The sequence below is a fragment of the Sciurus vulgaris genome (assembly GCF_902686455.1).
Source record: "Sciurus vulgaris genome assembly, chromosome: 1".
Lineage (NCBI taxonomy): Eukaryota > Metazoa > Chordata > Mammalia > Rodentia > Sciuridae > Sciurus > Sciurus vulgaris.
Genome location: NC_136461.1, coordinates 33,569,612 through 33,584,081, shown reverse-complemented (window position 1 = coordinate 33,584,081; position 14,470 = coordinate 33,569,612). Strand labels below are relative to the sequence as shown.

The 14,470-nt window shown below is 55.5% G+C and overlaps 2 protein-coding genes across 11 annotated transcripts; both read right to left on the bottom strand.

Annotated features, from left to right (window-relative positions):
• Positions 1–242: 242 nt before the first annotated feature.
• On the bottom strand, positions 243–4,119 carry CCDC24 (coiled-coil domain containing 24). Of its 8 annotated transcripts, XM_079111600.1 has the most exons (9): positions 3,712–4,119; positions 3,440–3,597; positions 3,066–3,286; positions 2,814–2,930; positions 2,017–2,094; positions 1,431–1,485; positions 918–987; positions 733–811; positions 243–651 (listed from the first exon to the last, which is right to left on the bottom strand). In XM_079111600.1, the coding sequence occupies exons 2-9, from the start codon at positions 3,563–3,565 to the stop codon at positions 414–416; spliced, it is 984 nt and encodes a 327-aa protein (XP_078967726.1). In that variant the 5' UTR covers positions 3,566–3,597; positions 3,712–4,119; the 3' UTR covers positions 243–413. The 8 variants fall into 8 exon arrangements, with proteins under 8 accessions (XP_078967726.1, XP_078967725.1, XP_078967727.1 ...); XM_079111599.1 differs by having other exon boundaries at positions 3,440–4,119; XM_079111601.1 differs by having other exon boundaries at positions 2,017–2,091; positions 3,440–4,119.
• Positions 4,120–4,252: 133 nt separating this feature from the next.
• Positions 4,253–14,242, bottom strand: B4GALT2 (beta-1,4-galactosyltransferase 2). Of its 3 annotated transcripts, none has more exons than XM_079111590.1 (7): positions 13,872–14,242; positions 12,096–12,451; positions 11,652–11,887; positions 8,283–8,473; positions 7,939–8,061; positions 7,718–7,822; positions 4,253–5,117 (listed from the first exon to the last, which is right to left on the bottom strand). In XM_079111590.1, exons 2-7 carry the CDS (start codon positions 12,397–12,399, stop codon positions 4,967–4,969), a joined length of 1,110 nt encoding a protein of 369 aa, XP_078967716.1. In that variant the 5' UTR covers positions 12,400–12,451; positions 13,872–14,242; the 3' UTR covers positions 4,253–4,966. The 3 variants fall into 3 exon arrangements, with proteins under 3 accessions (XP_078967716.1, XP_078967715.1, XP_078967714.1); XM_079111589.1 differs by having other exon boundaries at positions 13,977–14,242; XM_079111588.1 differs by lacking the exon at positions 13,872–14,242 and adding an exon at positions 12,904–13,846.
• Positions 14,243–14,470: the final 228 nt, after the last annotated feature.

Here is a 14,470-nt window from a genome sequence, read left to right as displayed (position 1 = left end):
TGGTGCACTACCCGCCCTGCCCATTTGTGCACCACTAGGATTTTAAAGTCCATAGATTTTAATGAAATTTCTATTCCTGTCTCTGAACTGCTGCTGTGCTTTGTCTGGGTCCCCCGGGGGACAAGAGTCAGGACTGGGATGGGACCTCTGTTGGCCAAGCCTTTGTGGAGGCCTGGGAGGAGAAAGGCCAAAGGATGTGACAGCTAGGACAGATGTCTGGCAATTCAGCCCTGGATACCAGGGACCTGGCAAGGGAGTGGGAAAAGGGTTAGACAGACAAACCACCTTAGGGTCTTGGCAAGAACTCATCCAAGATGAGACCTGAAGCTGGCAAGGCCATGACAACTGAGAGGCAGCAACAGTAGAAGGGGCAAGTTCTGACAGAAGCAGAAGTCCACTTTGTGGTTGGTCCTTCAGGTTGGGGCCTTGGGTGCTGCAGTGGACATTGATGTGGAAGGTGGTCCTTCCCTGGGGCTGTACCGAAGCTGCCGTCCCCAGCGGCGGGTGGAGGCCCAGCCTTGAGACTGGGGGCAACGCTCCAAAGGAGGTGCAGGTAGGTGGCCTTGGAGAGGCCCAGTCTGAACTCCATCAGCTCCATGCAGGGGCGGAAAGGATCTAGGGTCCTGAATGGATGACCCCAAGGGCTGCTGCCTGAACAGAAAAGAGTAACTGCACGGAGGCCATGGTCTGACCCTTCAGCCTCCTCTGACTGCCATCTCCACTGTGGTATACCTGTGTTTGGTAAAGATGCAGGAAGGTCCCAAAGAGGCCTGCAGCTCCTTTTCCATGGCCGCCTTCTGCTCCTTTAGCTCTGCGGAAGGATGCTGCTGAGACAGTGCCCAGCTCCTCTAGTGTGTGCACAAGTATGGGGCAGGGGCAAGAGACTGGGTGCTCTGGGGCCAGCTCAGGGTCCTCACCTGCCAGGGTGGGCTCCAGGGTTGCTTCAGAGGGCTGGTGAGCCTGTGTATGCTCTGCTTCCAGGCAGCGCTGCAGGGAGAGAGGAGTCAGGGGCACAGCCTGAAGGCAGAGACCAAGATCCCCAGAGTGGGGTATGGGAATGAACCCATGTGGCGCTCCACAAGAGCAGCCCTTGGAGGGAACACTAGCCCTACTGAAAATCAAGCTCGTTAAGATGGTAGTTGGGCCTATACTCAGGTTTAGGTAAGGGAGAGAGGCAAAAAGACCTTGGCAATCTAGCAGATTAACCTAAAACTGCTGACTCTGGACATAGGAGCTCAAACAGAATCCTGGGCTTCTAGGATTTCACACACACAGGTGTGCATACATGAGAAATGGACACAGGACTCACACAATCTTGATATACACATATGTACACAAATACATATGTGCATGGGTCTCAGACCCCCAGGTGAAAAATGTGTCTCCACTCAGCAGAGAAACTCTAGGGGAAGACCCAGGGCTGTGCTCACCTGCAAGGTAGAAATCTCCCTCTCCAAAGTGCAACGCTCCTCCTCCAGGAGACCCCTGGGACATAAGGGAACATGGCAGCCACAATCAGTGCCATAGGACCCACAGCTGAGCCCACCACACAGTTCCCACTTCCAGCCTCACCAGGAACCCCCTCTGGCCCCTCCTTCTCAACCTCCATTGCCCTCTGCTACCTGGGTGCTGCCCAGCATGGACTTCTGGCCCCTGTCAGTCTCTTTCTGGGCAGGATCTCTCCTCTTGCCCGCCTCCTAACTCTCACCCTTGTAGGCTCCATCCCCTCTTCTGCACTATTTCTCTGAGCTTGTAACTTCCCCTGCCTCCATCCTTCCCTACATCACAGCCCTTCCCCTGCTTATAACCCTCCTGCAGTTCCCCCCATGTCAGAATAAAAATCTTAGGGCCTTGGTCCTTCCTGGCAGGAACCCCACTAGCTCTGCAATAGCTGGCTCTCTACTTCTCAGCCTTACACACCTGGGTCTCCTTTCTCTCAGTCCCAGCCCCTAAAGATCCATCCCTGTCTTCTTTCCTGTGCCTCACCTACCCACTCAAGATGCCCCTAGGCCTCACCTCAGGTATCCAGCAACCTGGTCAATGTTGGACATGTTCAGTTGGTCCTTGATGACACTGAGGTCCCTGTGATTGCTGCTGGCAGATGAAGTCTACATCACTGTCCTATGTTGCTCACCCCAGGCCTTAGGGACACAAATGCAGCTTCTCCTAGGTAACTGTGTGTCTTTTCTTACAAAGGCAACATAATATAGTATATAGTAGGAGTTCTGGAGCCTAGGCTTGCAAATAGCCTCTGCCACCCTTCCCTGAATGTGACCTTGGGCAAACTGCTTATCCTTTCTGAAATTCAGCTTCCTCATCTGCAAAATAGGGACATCACTCACCTTATACAGTTATACGAGGATTAGAAGAAGCTGCTATATCCACTTATGAAAATGCCTGTTCATCTTATTCAGCCCCCTGCTGTAAATACTGTTTGCTGCCCTCTCTGCTCAGCTCTCCCTGCCTCTGTAGCCTAGCCCTCACTCTTGTTCTCTAGGCCTGAGAACACTGAACCTGGTCTCCTGACTTTCTCTTCCTGCAAAGTTCTCACCTTCATCTGTCTGGAGAACTGCTCCTCAACTCCAAGCCCCAGATTAAACCAGTTGCTTTCTCCAACAAACCTTGCTGCCTCCAGGTTGGGCAGATGTCTCTTTGGGGGTTCTACAGCCCTCAGGTGCTGATCCCTACCACAAACCCTGGTAAAAGTGCTTAGCCCCAGACTGGGAGCTCCTCCATGGAACCAGGTGGAATCCACCAGCTGGCTGGGGCCCTATGCCAAGCAGGGACCAATCTCTCCTCCTCTACCACTTTACCTGTGTTCACTAGCTCTCATCTGGAATACCTCCTGATCTGGCAAGTCACACCTGGGCTCCTCCAAGGCAAAGCGAATGACCTTGGGGCTGTACGAGGCCCACGCCTGGGCCGGGTCCCTACAAAAGGTGCACATGAAGGAAGCTGAGAGGTTCCTTTCAGGAAACCACAAGAAAGGCCACCCTGGCTCCTTATCAGGGGCAGGACTAGCCTATCTGATGTTTGCAGAGGAGGCCCAGGCCTGAGGTTCCCACCTGCCCTCGCAGATGGCCTTGTCACGGAGCCCTTGGAGCAGTTGCTGGAGTTCCTGGCGCATGAGGTCCCTCAGGAGGGGTGGAGGTGCCAGAAGGGAGCAGGGGTCAGAGATGGGGTGAGAGCCAGAGGCTTGGGAAGATCGAGTCTCTTGCAGCAGTGCCTCTAGCATCGCCACCTGCAAGGAGAGCTGGGGCACCTTGCGACTGGGCATGGAGGGGACCTGAGTGTTGGGTAGGGCGGAGTCAAACAGGAGAGGACAAGGCTGATAGTGAGACCTGACAAGATCTAGGGAGTCACTGGGCAGGGCCAGAGACCTGGAGGAGATGGCAAATCACGAGAGGTCTGGGGTATGGCCCACCTTCCCACTCCCCACCTCCGCTCGCAGCTCCAGGGTCAGATCTACCGCCGCCTCCCCCAGAATCCTCTTCACTTCAGGCCGCTCCCGGAGTGGAACATGCTTCTCCACCAGCTCCCACAGCGACAGGGAGCCCCGGGGCATGGCCCGCCCGCGCCGCTGTCCGCAGCTCGGGCCTTTGGGATGACAGGTCGGAGCGCTGGATTTACTCCAAGACCGCCGGTCGCCCCGCCCACCCTGCTCCCCAGGCCCCGCCCTGTTCTGCCTCCATTCCTCAGGGCTGGAATTACCCAGTCGGCCGCACCGGTCTCTGGCGCCGTTTCTTACGCTGCGTTTCTGGCAGACCCTCGGGGGCCAGGGTTCCGGACCACCGCCCGGGGGAGCCCGGCAGCGGGAAACGGGGCCCTAGCCCCGCCTCTTCCGCGCGGCAGTCACCCGGGAAACCGCGCGCAAACCCAAGCCCCTAGAGGCCCCGCCCAGCCCCTGCCGGTCCCGCCCGCGGCACCCGCGAGCTGCTGGTCCACCCGAATCGCGGGTGTGGCGCTGTACAGTGAAAGCGCCACAGAACCCGCCCCCAAGTTCTTGGGCTAGTCCCTGGGCACCTTCTGGCCCCGAGGCAGGTGAAACAACTGAGAAACCTGGTCCCACTGGGTTGTTACTCCGGGCCAGTGGAGGCAGCGACAAGGTAAACTTTTTTGTCTAGGGCAGTGTAGTGAATCCCAGCGCTTGAAAAAACCCTGCTGACCCTGGCCAGGTATCCTCTTAACACAACTCAGAGCAACTAAGATTTTGGGACCCGGATTCCCATCCCCACACAGACAAAGGGGCTGCTCCATTCACGTTTTTTACTAAAGCACCCACACAAATTTCTGTGCAATGTACAAACACGAGCCGGCCCTGGGGCTTCTGCCTCCTCTCTGAGACAGGGAGGCGGGAACCAGACTGACTGATCCAAGCTCCTCCCACCCCCCCCATGCAAAGGCCAACCCCAAGATCCCAGGCAGCAACGCAGCATCCCCTCTGGTCCCCTCCTGGGGCTGCTCCTCAGCAGAGGGTGCACCAAAGCTTGCCCCTACAATATTGAATGAAAAAGGTTTCCCCTCCCCTGGGAGCATGGGGGATCCCCAGGTCTGAGAATTCCCCCTGGAAGAGACAATGCCCCCTAGTCATATCTCCCACCCTTCCAGGCCCTAGGGGACTCAAGGGGGGGAAACTGAGGCACAGAGAGGTGGAGTGACCTAGCCCAGGCCACTCCGCGAGGCAGTGCAGGGGCTGGCCCGACCCTGACAGTGAGGGGGGCTGGGCTGGAGGAGTGGGGCAGGAAGGGTTGACCCCGAGAGGGCCACACTTGAGGGGCCTGCCCAGGCCAGAAGCCCCTCAAAGTGGGTTCTGAAACTTCTAGGTGCAGCTGGCAGGTCTACTGAAGACCTCAGAAAACAGCCCAGTCTCAGTCCTGGGGGTCCCTCACATAGCAGCTGCCAGCCAGGCTGTAGGTCAGTCCTCTGGCAGGCATTCCTTGGCACCAAGAGCCTTTGTCCATGAGTGTCAGCCCCGAGGGGGCCATGATGGAGGCCGCCCAATGTCCACTGTGATGTTGGTGAAAAGTGGTTGCCGAGACACCTCTAAGACCTGGTACCGCACTGACCCGATGCCGTCCCGCTTCATGGTCAGCTTCGTATTTTGAATCTTGGTAAACCTAAAGGACAGAAATGGATCCAGATCAGGGCTAACTGCCAAGCTCACTACAGGATCTCTGGGGCCAAGGTTCAAGTCATCATGCTCCATTCAGCAGTGACTCGCTGGAGCCCTCTGCTCTTGTATCTACTCTTGAAACACAGACCTCAGCTCCTGTCAGAAAACGAATGATAGCCTCACAGATCTTTCAGCTCAGACCTTCCTCCTAAGCTAAGCCACGGACCCAGACACGAGGCATCCCACAAGCACCTCAAAAGCAATGTGTCCGATGTGAGGTGCCTCGTCTTTTCCCCCCAAACCCCATGCCGTACTCTCTATTCCTCATCCTTTAGTCACTCAACTTCCGTCATCTACTTACTGAGCACTCCAGGTTGTGCTGAGCGCCAGTGACATAGCCATGACCAGAATATGTGAGGTCTTTCCTTTCCTGACAAGTCTGTATCACTAGCAGAGGCAGGTAACAAGCTAGGAAAACCTCAGAGCACTAAGGGGACAAGGTGGCTGCCTTTGAAGGAGTATGTGACACTGAGCTGAAGGAAGTGGGAAGAGCATTCCAGGCAGAGGTCAGAGTGCTGCTGCCCCTAAATTGGGAACAAGCTTTTAGATAGCTGTGTGGCTAGACCTGTGGGCCAAGCCCCTAAATTGGGAACAAGCTTTTAGACAGCTGTGTGGCTAGACCTGTGGGCCAAGAGGAAAAGCGGATTACCTTGTAGGCTAGGGCATGTATGGGCAGGGCTCTGTAAGAGGAAGCAGCTGTGTTTTATTCTGTGAGTGAGAAAACACCAAGGGAGTCTGAACCCAGGTGAAGGAGGGGCATGCACTACAGAAGAACAAACGGGAAGCAGGGAAACTCATCCAGTAATCCCAGCAGGATCACAGAGACTGGGGTAAAGGTAGAAAAAGAGAAAAATAGGCTCAATATGTTTTGTGAGGTTTGGACATATAGGGTGAGGGAAAAAATCCAAGAAAACTCCTAACTTTTGAGGCAAAATCACCTAGGCAGATAGAACCACCATCTATAAAGTTCCTTAACCCAGAAATTACTTGCTATTGGTCACTTCCACACTCAGTAGATATCAGTAGTAGATGATGACACCCAAACTATTCCTGCAACGAGACCAAGGCTCCCATTGGACTTGTAGAGCTCTTCTCCTACCCTCACCCTCACCCTGTTTCAATCCTCCCAGTCCTTCTGAGCTCAGCTTAGACCCCTCTTCTGAACCCTCTCAGTGCGGTGCACCTTCCTTCAGCTGCCCCCAAGCCCCTCATCCCCAGTCTGTCATTCCTGCTGACCGTGGTTTATACTTGAACCACCTGCTTTTTCATCAGCTCAGTGGACTCTGCAGCCTCATGCTTCTGCTAAACTCCAACCCTGCATCAGAGCTGCAATCCATCTCCCCTATTCCTATACCCTGGGAAAAGCTGGGGGCACAGCACACACAGGTCCTAGCTCCAGCATGCCCCCTCAGGCTGTGAATTTCTTCAGGATGAGGCTGAGCCACATTCTCTAGCTCCACACAACAGCTAGGTCAGTCTTCACCTTCCTTGAGCTCAGAAAATGAGCCTTCCAAACCCAAATCTGACCACTCCCTCGACCCCCCTCAAAGCCCTTCTATAGCTCCCTAGTCCCTATGGGACAAAAGTTAAGACTCCCAACCTGGAATTAAAGACCCTAAACACTTAGTAGTGATTGCTACCTACTGTATTCCTGACCTTCAGGTATGTTAAAACCATAAACTGAGACTCAGAGTCTCATATATGCCATGCATGTTCACATTCCAAGCTCTTACAAATACAATTCCTTTCATCCACAATGGCTTCCTTTATTAGCCTGGAGAATACTGCATTGTGCCCAAGGTAGGTGTGAGGTAAGAGTGAATAACTCTTTTCAAATTCCAGTTTATACTCACCTCCTCCCTCCAAGAAGCCTCCCACCATCACTCCCTCTTCTGCCCTCATCACCTTGTGCCACAACTGCCTATCTACTTGCCAAGAATGAGCTTCATGAGGGATAGGATGGGGATTGGGTATGACCCCCAATCCCACAAAATTTGGCATTGGTCGCAGAGAAGTGTCAGGATGCTCACATGCCCTTCAGGCCCTTCTCCCAGTCAGCCCCAGATATCACACAGGGCTCCCTCCTTTGAGATGGAGCTAACCCCTCCCATCTCAGTGCCTCACAGTCTTTCCACTCTTCACCCCACATCGTTTGGGCCACCTTTGTCAGTTTCCCAGGAGCATTGCCCCAGATATCACTCTCTCTCATCCTATCTGCTCTGGCAGGGCCAGTATAAGCAGGGGTCACCCAAGATATACAAATGAGGTATTTGAATACAACAATGGAAATGCAAAGGACTCAGTGACAATTCAAGCTTACATTCTAGTCATCTCAACAGATCAAACTAGGAGTGATAGATAGCTAGTGGGTAGGGGGCAGGGATCGGTAGCCTCTGGATGTCTCAGGGGTCAAGGATGCTTAGAGGCCACATCTAGGAGGTCAAGGATTGAGGGCACTTGGAGTCAAGACTTGAGGATATTGGGAGGTCATCTCTAGGAGTAAGAGATTAGGGGGACCTGGGGCCAGGGGTGCTGGAGGGTCACCTCTGAGGGTTGGGCTCGTTATGCTTGTCCCGGTCGTGCTTGATCATACGGTAGCGGCCTATTCGGATGTCTGGGCGTGAGATCTTCATCCCAGTCAGGGAGATCCTGAGAATAGGGACAGATGCACTGGAACAGGCACTGGGAGGGCAAGAAGCCCCACCCAGTCTGCACTCGCCCCCTCACCACCCAGTCTGCTACCAGCCCTATCGAACCCTACTCACCGGTTGAAGATGTCATCATCCTCGCCACCCCAGCCCCAGTACTCGTTGGGGAAGCCATTGATTCTCAGAAACTGGGCTTTGCTCAAGCCTGACACACCTCCAAAGTAGCCAGCATAGGGCAGCCTATGGCATGGGAGGGCAGGTATCAGGAAAAGCCACAAGGGGATTCAAGATGAAGGACCAGAGTTGGGGTGTAGGGCCAATGTGCAACCTGGGGCCTAAGAAGGATCTGCCCTAGCCAGAAAGGTCTGGGCCAGGGGCTAGCAGGGCACTGAAGCTGGGACTGATGGCTTGGGTGAAGTAGGGGTGGGGAGGTTCAGGGCTAGGTGAGAAAAGAGCCTCACCGGAAGCCAAACTTGTCCATGGCAATGGCAAAGTGGCGGGGCTGGTCGCCACAGCGGTATAGATTGCGATCATCCATGGGGACCAGGTCCACATCGCTGAAGATGAAGCAGTCATAGGCCGCGTCCTCCTTCAATGCCTCTAGGAAACCCACGTTGAGCAGCTTGGCTCGGTTGAAGGTGTCCTCACCATGCTGGGGTGGAGGGGGGAATGGCAAGACCTGTTGCTTCACCACTTTCCAGAGTCCTCCCAGGGGCCCCCCAGCTCCTCTCTCCCTGCGTGGCTCCCTCAAACTCTAAGGAACAAGTCCAACTTCTCACCCTAGATCTGGCCTTCAAAGGCCCTCCATGATTTGGTTCTATTCTCTCACTGGCCACTACCCTCAGACCCTAATGCCCAACCACACTACATCCCTCAGCAGTCATAGAACATGTCTCGTCTCCCCACCTTGGAGTTAACAGTTCCTCCTGCCTAGAATGCACTTTTCTGCTTGTCAACTTGTGTCTGGAAAGGGTCTCCTAACCAAACCTCCTGGCCCTGGTACCATTGCTTTCTCCTTCTCATGGGCTTTGTTTATACTAAAGTCCATTTAAACCATTATTTAGAACTCTCATCTCATTCACTCAAACATGCCCTGTGTCTTCTTTTGTGCCAGTAGGGATTCCAGAGATGAGCAGCCCTGGTCTCTATCTCTGAACACGCAGTCACAACATGAGACAATGAGTGCCTCAAATGACCAGTTTGTAAGATACAGAAGCCACAGGGACTAAGCTACCCAGCCTCAGGCACCTGCCCACTCCTGTCCATTCCAATCAACATCCAACTCCCTGGTCAGCCTCTGAGACCAGGAGAGGACAGGGCCAGACAAAATGACAAGCAGAGAACTACAATCACATCCAGTAGGCCAGGGGGTCCTGGTCATGCAGGCCCAAGAATCAAATTCTGTACAGAGCAGGGAGGATACAATTGGAAGAGTTGGCCCCTGAGCCCCTGCCCCAAACTAGATTCTCCAGTCAGCTAGGGGCTCCTGGAGAGGTCTGTGAGCAGGTCCCTCTACAACAAGAGGAGAATCAGCAGCCTCTCTATACCAGCCAAGCCCGAGTCTGATGGGAGGGAGCTTCTTTCCTCTGGAGCTGTGACCTGCCCAGTCCTACCCTTCCCCTTTCCTCCCTCTCTTACACCTTCTCGTCTACCAGCCCTGGGAAGGATTATCCATATGCTCCTGGATCATAAGCATTCCTTTTGGCCTCTCTCACTAGCTAGGAGCCCTAGGTTTCTCCCTCATGGGTCATAAATAGGTCCAATTCTCTCCCTGGAGAGAGAAAAAAGAAGAAGAAAAAAAAAAAAAAAATCAAACCTCCTTAGGCCACCCTACCTTTTTCCTTTCCCTTCTTGGCAGTTTATTTAAAACACACACACACACACACACACACACACACACACACACACAGTTGTCTCCAATCAGTTATTTTGTCAAATCTAATTCTTTCTCAACCCACTGCAATCTGCTTCCGCCCCCATCATGCCCCTGAAATGGCTCTCGCTAGGCCCACCTTGTTGCTAAATCCACTGGACGTTTCTTGGTCCACATCCCTCCTTACTCCCCCACGATGCTCACACAGCTGCCATGTTTCCTTCCTGACACCAACTTCTGAGCTTCCGGGATACCCACTCTCCTGGTTCTCCTGCCACCCTCTGGCCAGTCTTCTCAGCCTCTGCATCAGCCTCTCTCTTCCTCCACCCATCCATGCAGTGTGGTTTTCTCCTCCCACATCCCATGCTCTGTGAGTGTGTTGGATGATGTTGGTTTTAGGGACCATCTACATACATACATGCTCTCAGATCCCTCTCTCAGCTACAGACCTCCTTCCTAGATCCAGACTCATCATCTAACTGCCTACAGAATGTTCCTCTTGTACTTCCCCCAAGCTCTCAAACTGATCAGAGATAAGATGGGACTCAGAGTCATCCTTGCCCCAACACATGGCCCAGCTTCTGTGTTCCCTGTCTCACTCACAGGTGTAGCCATCCACACAGCCAATAACCAGTGATGGAGACCCTTACGTTTTCTTGATCTCTCTCTTTTCTCACTCTCTACTACTTGTGTGACATCTCTCCTTCATCTCCACGACTGCCCTACCCAAATACACATTCAACATCTTTTTCCTGATCACCAAAACCTCTACCTAACTGGTCACCCTACCTCTAGCTTCCCTCTTCCATTCACTCTCCATGTGCAACTACAATATCTTTCTAAAAAGCAAACACATACTATTCTCCCCTTAAAACAATGGTGCCCCATCACCTTCAGAATGTAATTCACCTGCTAAACATGCTCCCAAGATTCTTCTTGATTTGCCTTCTACCAATTCCTCCACCTAACCTTTGCTAACGAGCCTATATATTGCACCACACCTCAGCCAATAGTTCCTGAACACAAGAGACCAATTCTCGGGCTGGGGATATAGCTCAGTTGGTAGAGTGCTTGCCTTACAAGCACAAGGCCTTGAGTTCAAATCCCCAGCACCGCAAAAAAAAAAAAAAAAAAAAAAAAAAAAACCAACTCTCTTGGTGAGCATGGGGTTGTCTCTCTGCCAAGAACGCTTACTTCCTCTTGTGCCTCCACCAGCCTACTTATTCCTCAAGACCCATCTCAACAACTGCTTCCCAAACCCAGGGCTAGACCAGACCCCTCTATGCTAACATGGCCCCCTGAACCAACTCTAATCATATACCATCCTCCTGAATCTACAGGGATCATGCCCAAGCCTAGGAGTACTCTATAGGCAGGAAGGGTCCATATCAGATCCTCTCTGGGACCCAGCAGCAAGCCCTACAGGCCCCTGACAGGGCTCAGAAGCTATGCTAAGCCCCCTGGCCCCAGCTGTGGCTAGTACCTGTCCTTAACAGTTCTAGGCTTCATCCCTCTTTCAGGATCTAACTCTTCCTCTCCTAGGGGTCCTCAACACCACCTCCTAGTCAATGTACACTATCGTGAGGAAGGCCTGCCAAGGCAGACAACAGAGCCAGTCACCTTCTGAGGCTATGCACACATACACCAGTGTGCATGCCAACATTCAAATGCATATACCCCTTCACATGCATATGAACCTTCCTGTGCACCCTAACAAAAGTACCCTCAAGCCCTTTCACACACCCACACAATTATGGGCAGACAAAGACTCCTAGATGACTCCCAACCCCATGTATGCACCAATAGGCACATGGGTCCCCATGCTCCTGAGCAGGTAGACCCACAGGTGTGGGTAGGTTCCTTGATGATCAGTGCCTATTCATTCCTCAAGACCCATCTCAACAATTGCTTCCTAAACTAGATCAGGCACCTCTGTCAGGGACCCCAGACAGCACACCTGATTGATGACATAGATGCCATAGCGTAGCCGCTGCCGCCTCAAGATGGGGTGCAGATAGTGGAGCCAGTAGCGCAGGTGATGCTCCCGGTGTCTAAAGGGGATGATGACTGCCACTGTCTGGGCTGGGGTGCAGTCAGGCGGTGTGTAGCGGCCCCCCAGAAGCACACCTGGGTTCTCCCTCTGCACCCGCTCCAGGGGCATGGGTGAGGTGAACTCAATCAGCAGTCGGCCCACTGCAGGCAGGACGGTGTCAGGAATCAGGGCCTTTGCCAGAATCCAGGGACACCAGCCCCCTGGGGGTGAGCAATGAACTCCAGAAACAGCCCTTTCTCAATCGACTCGGACCCTTGGCACCCCCATGGGTCAGGACTCCATTCTTCCATTCACACTGGTAAGACCCTCTTCCCACCCCTATACACAGGCCCTACCCAACAGGCTCACCAAGACCAGGTGGTAGGTCAGGACAGGGTGGGAGGACAGGAACTGTGGGGCCGGGCCGGGCACTGGGGACCTCAGGGAGCCCAGAGCTGGGGGCAGTGGCGTTGGGCCGAGAGCAGTTGGTGCTGCTGCTGGCTGCCGGGTGAAGGACACGGGCAGGGCTGCGGGCACTGAAGCGGCTGAAGAAGGCCAGGTGCTGGGCATAGACGTCAAAGTACAGGATGACGGCCACAAGGAAGTGCAGCAGGCAGAGAAGGAGCACAGCCTTGCAGACGCGCTCCAGCGTCCCCCCCAGCAGTCTGCTCATCCCGCAGGCGGCCGCCGGCCGGCCCAATGGGCCCGGGCATCCGGCTGCCGGCCTGAACAGGGAGGGAGAGAAACAGACCCCAAAAGTCAGGGCAGGATGGGCAAGGCTGCTTACCCGCCTCCTGCCCAGTGTCTCACACCCAGAGATCCACATCCTTACTTACCTGCTCACGCCCTTGCCACTCACAGACTCACGCTCTATCTGCAGTCACCCCAACAAATGCAGCAACTACGAGCTCACTTATTTTCAGGCACATCCCAGTACTAAGTCACCTGCACTTCCCTGTTCTCCCTGACACATGCACACCCAGATACACACCCTTATTGCACAACTCTATACATATGTACTCCCAGGAACATGGACACGTGAACTCTGATCACACAAGTTCGTACCTAAGCATGGAAAACGTTTAGCTACACGGGCACCAGTTCCCCAAGGAACAGATGCCCCACAGGGTAGCATTTTTCAACACAGGGCTCAGGAAAGGGGAAGGGGACCACTTACTGAGTAGCTACAATGCAGGAACACTTCATACTCATGACTTCATTTAGTCCTTCCAGGAGCCATGGTGAGGTCTCAGAGGAAAGCAGGCCAGGCCAACTGGGCCCAGGCTGGGAAGTGGCCCTCAGCATTCAAGGGGGCCAAAATATGGGCCGGATATTTATGAGATCCCTTCCCTCAGGAGCAAGGGGTACAGGATTGGGCAGGAGATACCCTTCATCTAAGATAGGCCAGCTCTGGAGCCTGCCTAGCACCACCGGTTCTGATTTCCAGAAGAGGACATGCCTGGGCCCTGGAGACCGGGGCACAGCTCTCAGCATGGCAGGGGAGGGGCTTTCCTGGGCCATGGCTCCAGCTGTGGTTCCATCAAGGCAGCAACCACTCCGGTAATGCTCCAGGGAGCAGGGCTTCTCACTCACACATACATAGACTCGCACGGACATGCTTGGACCCAGCAGTAGTCCCACACTCAAGACACACAGAGAACTACATACGGAGTGGCAGACACACCCGGTGGCAGGAACACAAGTGACCCACACTCACCCACAAAGCGTCTGCTGCTGGACTTACACAGCCATACATCCAGGCTCCCGGGCAGCTCACACCCAGACCCACGTGCAAGCATTCCCTCCGCTCCCTCCCGGGCAGGGGTTCTGGGTCAAGCTGGCCGCCAGGCTGAGGGGTGAGTTTGGGCGGGGCTGGAAGGCTGAACACGTGGCATCCCGGGATCGGGGGAGGCAGCACAGACCGGGTGGGTGTGGAGCCCGGGGGGGCGCGTGGAGCGGCGGGAGTGGAAATGGGGCGGAGGCCGAGGCAAAGGGGAGACGTGAACGAAGCGCCTCCCCGCGCCACGAGGCCGGGGCGAGCGAGGACAATGAGGGAGGCTGGCTGGGGGCGGGCGGAGGAGCCCAGGGTTGGGGGTGGGGTGGGGTGAAGCCAGGCCGGGGGTTGCCCGCCGGCGCCTCGCTCACCCGCTCCAGGGCTGGGATCTGGGGCCGCGCTCCGGCAGCCCCTAGCGGGGCCGGGTCTGGAATCTCGGGGCCCTGGGTGGGGAGCCGCGCGCGCCCTCATCTCACCCGGAGCTCGGGGCTCAGCAGGGGACGCCGCTCCAGCTCGGGCAGGGCTCCCGGCTCCGGCAGCTGCGGTCGGCTCCGTCCCCCATTGCCCGGCCCCGCCGCCTCCCGCCGCCGCCGCCGCCGCGGGCCATGGAGCCGAGCCGCCCCGGGGGGCAGGGCGGGGCCGGGCGGCCGGGCAGACCCACGGACCAGCGGACCGACGGACCACAGCGCCGCCGCCTCCCTCCCGCGCTACGGCGCCTCGGAGGGGCAAGCCGGGCCGCGCGTCCGCGCGCGCGCCCCCGCGGCCCCCGCCTCCAGCGCGCCCGCACGCGCCGCGCGCCGCTCCGACGCCCGCCCCTGCCCACGGCCCAGCGCAGCCCAGCCAGGCGATGCGGAGGCCCAGGACCTGGACTCTGTCTGCCTCCTCCAAGGGCCTGCCCGGCTTCGAAGTCGGACGCGGGACTGTGCAGCCTGGCCAAGCTCTTTAAGCCGGGTGTGGAGGGTGGGCCGAC